Genomic DNA, 7,773 nt, shown 5'->3' on the forward strand with positions numbered 1-7,773 from the left:
TTTGTAGCTCTACTGTACAAAAGGATGAATTATATCAATTCACAGGCAGGATGTGATTTACAGGAGGGCTACTAATAGACTATGGCAGACTGTCATTCAAAATTCTGCATTAATTGCAGAGTAATTAACCTTAGATAATAACAAAAAGAATCTCACTTTTAAAAAATGTAAGTTAGTGTAGATGGTTTTGACCCCTCAAAGATTTCCAACAAATGGACCTCACAAATTGTAGAATAGGAACTTGGACCTTGTCGTATCATTGAGAAGGTCAATGATACAAGCGAGGCCGGAACACTCACATCCTACGAAGCAGCAAGGTTGTGAGAATCGACAAAATCAAAACCTTGCTTTGCTCGAAGCATAATGACCCCACAAGGTCATAAAGTTCGTGAGGCCACTACCTCACAAAGCTGTGTGAGGTTGAGACTTCAAAATTCGAGCCCCGAGTTCGGGAGGCTCCCACGAGACCAAGTCACAAGGCTTTTTCATCCGCCTCATGAGTCCTTCACCCTGCAATGCTCGTTACCTCGGCCCATTACCATCAGTGCGAACTCAGTCGAGCATCAAGCAGAATTCACCAATCCTCAAATTACCATTTCTAGCTTTTGTCTTCTACACAGTTTTTCCCTTATTGTCTAGCCTGTTTTGTATCATGGCCTTTGGTGTCAAAGTTGAATTTTGTCTTAGTTGCAGTGCCTATAAAAGCTGTCCAAAGGATTGTAATGAGCAAGTTTTGATCAAATAGAATGTTTCTTTGGCATTTTGATGCAATAAGAGATTCAGCCCAATTGAGTAAACATTTATTATTTGATCCATCTTAGTTCATAGTCATCAAGATAACATTATTATAGGATTTTGAATCTATCTATCTTGATCACATTTACCAGGTTAGATATTAGCGAGATTTCTGAATTTATCTTCGATTAGGACTTATTTTTAAGAAATTTTAATAGGATTCTAATAAGGGGTGTTCAACTAGAGTAGGAAGCTTTTTTGTAAGAGGCACAAGGATATAAAAGAAGCCTATAAAAGGAGAAGAGTATTGCTAGAAGAGAAGGTTATATTGATTTTCTCTTAATTATTTAATGAAAAATTCTCTTAATTTTTTTGGTTTTAGTTCTTTTCTTTAATTTTTTTTTTAAATGTGATTTATTTCCGAACAGCGCCACATCCCTTTCATTTCTCTTTATTTCAAGATTCAGAGACCCCAAAATCCTCTCATCTCCTGCTATGGCAGAGGTTGAAGGTCATCTCCTTTATAGGTTGCAAAATCAAAAGGCTAGTGTTTGCACTATTTTAGTTCCAACTATCTTAGTGTCTTGTCGTCGGTTGTCTTTAGTGAGATTCATTCCATTCATCTAACTACCGGCTACAGCAGGAAACGAGTGACAGAATCCCGAGAGGGCCTATTTACATACCTTTTGGTGAGGGATCAGGCACTCGTGATTCATCAGTTCTATAATTTTAATGGGAGGGAGATTACAGCGAAGAGGGAAGTAGGGGAGGCTGAGACAGGTTACAAATCTTGGATGAGAGAGAGACTCTTGTGTAAGAAAGGCAAGGCAGGAAGCTCATTTGATGTGGGGGTATGAATGAGCTCATACTTGCAATGTAGATATGCATTGCAGGTAGTGCATATATATACTAATAAAAGAACGAGTAGTGGATTTTTCATTAAACATTTTTAAATATATACCTTTACTCTCACTCTAACTTATAACTATTTACAAACTGTCAAGAATTATAAATAGTTTTATTTGAGGATAATATCACGTAGAAATACACGTAGATGTATATATAATAAATTTGGGTTCATAGTACATGGCACGTTACCAAGGGAAATGGTTAGCCATGTGGGTTGGAACAAAGACGAATGGTAGTGTTAAATAGATCCAGCAATCCTACTGGTCTTTTGAATCTTCGTCGCTTTTTGATTCCCCTGCCAGTAATAGTTATTTCAGCCTTTACTATCAGAGACATCATAGAGAGCTCCGAGCTGAAGACTCACCTGTTTCAATCCTACTCCGGTTATAGTCTGTCTCCTCCTAGTGAACCGCCGCGGAAGATCAGCTCCCATGCTAATCTGGCGGACAATTCGAGGGTTCAGCTGCTTCATTCTCAAGCTATCAAGGCGGGTTCCTTAGGATGTCTACAGGTTTGTAACCATATTTTGAATCTCTATGTGAAAGGGTTGAATCTGGGTTCTGCAAGAAAACTGTTTGATGAAATTCCGAACCGAGATGTACGAACGTGGACGATTTTAATTGCGGGTTTTGCGCGGTTGGGTCCTGCTGGAACGGGATTGGTTCTGTTTACTGAGATGCAAACTGAAGGAATTCGCCCGAACCATTTCAGTTTATCTAGTGTTTTGAAGTGTTGCTCAAGTTTAAATAATCTCCGATGTGGTAAGGGAGTTCATGGATGGATACTGAGACATGGGGTTGTATTAGATGTTGTTTTAGATAACTCTATGATTGACATTTATGTCAAATGTGCAAAAATGGATTATGCTGGAAGAATATTTGAATCAGTGACCACTAGAGATACGGTCTCATGGAATATTATGATTGATGGATATCTACAAATTGGAAATACGGAGAAGGCGATGGAACTATTTAGACGATTGCCTTTGAAATATGTTTCGAGCTGGAATACGATCATAGTTGGACAAATGCGAAATGGGTATGACAGAAAGGCGTTGGAGCTTCTCTGTCAGATGGTAGAAGTTGGGCCTGACTTCAATAAAGTCACTTATTCTACAGCTTTAGCATTAGCAGCATCTCTAGCAATGTTGGAAGTAGGAAGACAAATTCATGGCAAGCTTCTGAGAGTGGTGCTTGATTACGATGAATTTATAATGAGTTCGCTTATTGACATGTACTGCAAATGTGGAAAACTGGACAAGGCCGCACTTGTTTTTGAAAAAATGGAAAATGTTATCTCATGGAGTTCGATGATTTCTGGGTGTATTCAGAATGGAAGCTATGAAGAAGCTATCAAACTCTTCCAGACGATGATTCATGAAGGTCTTGATGTGGACCAATTCACTCTCACAAGCATAGCTTCAGCCTGTGCTAATGCTGGAATTTTATACCAGGGGCAGCAAATTCATGCCTACATTGAAAAAACAGGGCACAAGCTAGATGTTTTCTTGGGATCTGCTATCATTGACATGTATGCCAAATGTGGGAACATAGACGATGCTCATTCAATTTTCTTTCAAACCAATGGTCATAATGTTGTTTTATGGACTTCGATAATATCTGCTTGTTCTTTGCATGGTCAAGGAAGAGAGGCTGTCCATCTTTTTGAACAGATGTCGAAGGAAGGAATTAGTCCAAATGAAGTAAGTTTTGTAGGTGTCTTATCTGGGTGTAGCCATGCAGGGCTAGTTGAAGAAGCGAATGCATATTTCAGGTCAATGAAGGAAGATTATGGCATTGTTCCTAGGGTCGAGCATTTCACTTGTATGGTTGATCTTCTTGGTCGAGCAGGTCTCTTGGACGAGGCAATGGAGTTTATTTACAGTAATAATATATCTCATATGACTGCTGTATGGAGAGCACTATTGTCTGCATGTAGAATTCACAAAAATGTGCAGATAGGGAACTGGGCTTCTGAACAGCTATGTAAACTCGAACCATTTGATGCAGGACTTTATGTTCTATCGTCCAACATTTGTTCAGCCACTCATAGATGGGAAGAGGCAGCTGAGATAAGAAGTTTAATGGAAGAGAGAAGGGTGAAAAAGAAGCTAGGCCAATCATGGATCCAAATAAAAAATCAAATCCACACATTTACTGCGGGTGACAGGTCTCATCCACAAGCAGCCGAGATATATTGTTACTTGGATAAGTTAATTGGGAGATTAAAGGAAATAGGATATTCAACAGATACAAAGCCAGTAATGCATGATGTAGAAGAAGAGCAAAAGGAAGTTCTTCTTGCTTTTCACAGCGAGAAACTTGCAATTGCTTATGGTATCATGAACACATCTTGCAGAGCAACTATTCGAGTCATGAAGAACCTTCGAGTTTGTACAGACTGTCACACCTTCATCAAGTATACTTCTCTGGCTATGGATAAGGAGCTAGTTGTAAGAGATGCTCATCGGTATCATCATTTTAAGCATGGCCAGTGTTCTTGTGGAGATTATTGGTGAAAAAATAAAAATAGCTAGGTATTTTGGCAGGTATGATCCCGTCGATTACTCTTTGCCATTATGGATACAGTATGGATAAATGTCCAGATTGATAAATTGTTGATTAAAAAATGCTTGTTAAGATGAGCCAAGCATAACCCTTGTATTACTCTACCTATTAATCTTCTACTCAATCTTCTTCTAGTGGGTAAAGAGGAATATTTTTTTTATTTTTATGTTTTTGAGGATGGTAATAAATTAGAATCTAATGTTTTTCCATGAAACACTTGCTCTTTTCCCAGGGAAATAAGACAATGGTCATTTTTACCATAAAAGTCCATTGTTGAAAGGGGCAATTTTGTCCCGTCCAAGTGTTGACAACTTTCCCACAGGTGAGAAAGTTACCCATTTGGGAGATGGGCCAGATGGCCAGGAAAAATAAAATTTTCATGAACCCCACATAAATTTGAAAAAAAAAAAAAACATGAATCCCATCGGCCAACTTTACCCCTCTCAAAATCTAGAAAACGAATGGACTCTAAATGGATATTTGTCATATTTATACTCTTCCTATATATGATTGGTATTTCGAAGCTGTTCAGCTCTCAACTTTCAAAGATGACCCCAAAGCAAGACACTCCACAGTTTTGAACTGCGGTTATCCATCAGTGGAAAACTGTGGTTCCAAAGGGCCCAGATGCGATTTTCTGTGGTCGGAATAAAATGAAATCACTAAGCTAGAGCCCACCAAAGCCATCAATCTTTGAACTTCCTTTCCATCTGACTACGGATCCCTTGAAGCTCATGATATAACAACTGACTGAGGGCTAAAAGCTGCAGAGAACCCAACAATGGTTGCCCCCAAAACCTCCTTACTACGGGCTAGGGACACATCAGAATTTAGGATAGATAGAATCTATTTGCTGCCCGGTCTAACCGTTTGACAGATAACACCATACGTCCATACCCAAATGGGTCTGGAGAAGAAATAATTGCTTCTTTGTATTGGTTATGTCAATGGGTTGGATCTGGTTCCAGACAGGGTGTATCAGTCTCTTATTAATCGGGACTACATTAAATACCCAGAACCGAATCAATTATTAATTGGATCAATGGAATCTGAGCATATTAGATTTGATTATACTTGACATCTATAATTTCCAATGATAATATTTCTTATAACATAACATTAATAAAATTTATAGTAAAATAGTAAGTTATTTATAGGAAAAATTCTTGATCAGTATCTTGTACTTTAGCTCGAATGACAATTTAGTCCCCGAACTTTAGTAAATTAACCTGTAACATAGTATGAATGAGGCCAAGAACATTCCGTGAATCAATCTTCGGCCATGCTCTTATTACCATGTCACCACACTTGAGAACTAAGAAATATTCGATCATTGGTGAAAATTCAAGCCTTAATAGGGGATGTCCCTTGGAAATCACTCTAAGGTCCCTCTTAAGTTCCTCTTTTGGAAGGAGTCTTGAATAAGAAAAGAAATAGAGAGAGAGAGAGAGAGAGAGAGAGAGAGAGAGAGAAAAGTAGAATAGTGGCTTGGTCTACAAGAGAGGTAAGTAAGAGAGGAGCCCACGGTCTAGGATTAAGAGGAAACGTTTAATGAGACAAAGCAGTTTGTGGGCTCTTATACTAACCAACAAAGAACGTATAATCAGAAAAAGTAGTTTTAATAGTGCAGTTTAACCAACTAACATCTCCAACCCACTCCATAATACTCTCTTCTCTCTCTCTCTCTCACCAAACTTGGGTGGCTCCAACCTTTTCATACGTAAAATCATTCTAGCTTGCTAACAAAGCCAATAGCAGCCAATATAACAAACCATATTCACTTTCACGGCTCCACAACCTTAACCACCGCCTGCCTTCATTCTTTTCCTGTTTCTCCTGATTTCCTCTGCTTGTTTCTTCTCGTCTGTTCATGAAGGGATGAGAGATCGCATGGAGAGACTCGTTGTTCTTCCCTTCTCTATTGGTTGTGTTTCGGAATCAAGCATCGCTGTAGGTGGGAACTCCATCAAGAAAACAAAAGTTGAGACAAGCCCACCTGTAACAAGTATACATTACCTGATTTACCTCTCTCTCTCTCTCAGTTTTTTCGTTAAAGACTTATTGGGTTTTCTTTCTGTGTCTTTGTGAAGGAGAAGAAGAAGACGGGGAAAACTTATCCGGTGTAAAAATGAAGAACTCTTTTGGTTTCCTGACACTTCCAAAACCCAACATCTCCTCCGGGTTACAAAGGTTGATCAAGAGCATTAAGAGCTTCTCCCAACTATTTGGTAAGTGGGTATCTACACAGTTACAAATTTATTATCCACTGGCTTTGTTTTAAAAACTCAAACATAACCTGTGGCTACAATTGGTCTTCTTAATTAATTTATCTAGCAATTCAACATTTTATTCATTTAGCTTCTTCTTGCCCTTTTTCTTTTCAATTTCTTGCTTTTAGTGTACAGAGACGAAGAAATTGAAGAGATGGAGATGGAGATTGGCTTTCCAACAGATGTGAAGCATGTGACACACATAGGATGGGATGAGTCTACAACTACCAACCCCATCAAGGGTTGGGATAACCTCAAAGCTCCTGAATTGCTTTCTCTCCCTGCAATTTCTCTTAGGCAGTTTGAGCTAGCCATGGCAGCACAGGCTGATGCTCCTCTTGTTATTGGTTCTTCCAAGCTTGGTTAAAAGAAAACAATATGTTATATCCATTGATAATGATTAAGGGTGGAAATGTGTTGAGCTTGAATATTGAAATTATATTGGATCTTTTTTCCATTCCTTTTGCTGACTTTAAATGTTGGAAGCTTCCCTGTATGAGGACAAAAGCTTCACAAATGAGAACTGCTTGACTTTGTTTTGATTTGTAGGTTATGTTTGATGTCATTGCTGTTTCTACAAGAAATGTTTGGAGTTTATCAATACAAAATTTTAAGAAATGTCTTATCACATCACATTAGGTAACCACTTGCTAGAAAAAAAATATATATATTCTTTTAAAATTTATATTGACCAGTTTAAAACTTTACAGATATAGGGCAACAACTGTATTTGGCTTATGCAGGTAAAAATAACCGTTAGCAGAATTTCACAATTATGCAACTCATTCATTCTTCGCCCTACAGACGTGTGGAAATGGGTCCTAGGAAAACAGGCAAAATAATGTTAAGCAATCCCTTTTATGGGTTCCACCTTTTTTTTTACTTTTTTATATGCGAAGAAAAATTGCATCAAATCATTGTTTATTTGCATTCCTCTTTTATTTATTTATTTGTTTCTCTTCAAAATAGGCCAACTAATAGACCACGTCTAGGGAAGCGGGATCTGCTCCTCACAAATGGGTGTCTCACAGGTACATCCACCGTGCATGTGCTTTGAGAACATCTCCCCTGAATGATAATTAACAAGTACGAAAGATGTTCCTAATGCATGTGAAGCACCTGTGATGCGTCAGGTGTGAGGACCTGCCACAGTCGTTATTGCTAGAGTCAAGGTGGCAGATGTGGGTAGCCGTTGCAGGGTATGGACCTGTCAGGCGTGCAACATCTAGCAAAAGTTGCAGGCACGATGCCGCCTGACAAGAGACGTGGGCGCAGCCTCCGGATTCGGCAGG

At 38.7% G+C, this 7,773-nt stretch overlaps 1 protein-coding gene and 1 pseudogene across 2 annotated transcripts; both read left to right on the forward strand.

Moving 5' to 3' along the window:
* Nucleotides 1-1,046: 1,046 nt before the first annotated feature.
* LOC148873192 (pentatricopeptide repeat-containing protein At5g04780, mitochondrial pseudogene) lies at nucleotides 1,047-6,216 on the forward strand (annotated as a pseudogene). Its single transcript, XR_016113001.1, has 2 exons — nucleotides 1,047-4,192; nucleotides 6,088-6,216. The product of XR_016113001.1 is annotated as a pentatricopeptide repeat-containing protein At5g04780, mitochondrial pseudogene (transcript).
* Nucleotides 6,090-7,109, forward strand: LOC148873193 (CRIB domain-containing protein RIC4-like). The gene is made up of 3 exons (XM_088985373.1): nucleotides 6,090-6,216; nucleotides 6,302-6,439; nucleotides 6,610-7,109. The coding sequence occupies exons 1-3, from the start codon at nucleotides 6,090-6,092 to the stop codon at nucleotides 6,846-6,848; spliced, it is 504 nt and encodes a 167-aa protein (XP_088841499.1). The 3' UTR covers nucleotides 6,849-7,109.
* The last annotated feature ends 664 nt before the right edge of the window (nucleotides 7,110-7,773 follow it).

This window comes from Nelumbo lutea, chromosome 1 (genome assembly GCF_056320005.1).
Source record: "Nelumbo lutea isolate HS-2025 chromosome 1, American lotus-T2T, whole genome shotgun sequence".
In the NCBI taxonomy this organism is placed as follows: domain Eukaryota; kingdom Viridiplantae; phylum Streptophyta; class Magnoliopsida; order Proteales; family Nelumbonaceae; genus Nelumbo; species Nelumbo lutea.

Coding starts and splice junctions, on each gene's coding strand:
- LOC148873193 (XM_088985373.1), top strand. CDS start 6,090: ATGAGAGATCGCATGGAGAGACTCGTTGTTCTTCCCTTCTCTATTGGT. Junction 6,217..6,301: donor GACAAGCCCACCTGTAACAA/GTATACATTACC, acceptor GTCTTTGTGAAG/GAGAAGAAGAAGACGGGGAA. Junction 6,440..6,609: donor GAGCTTCTCCCAACTATTTG/GTAAGTGGGTAT, acceptor TCTTGCTTTTAG/TGTACAGAGACGAAGAAATT.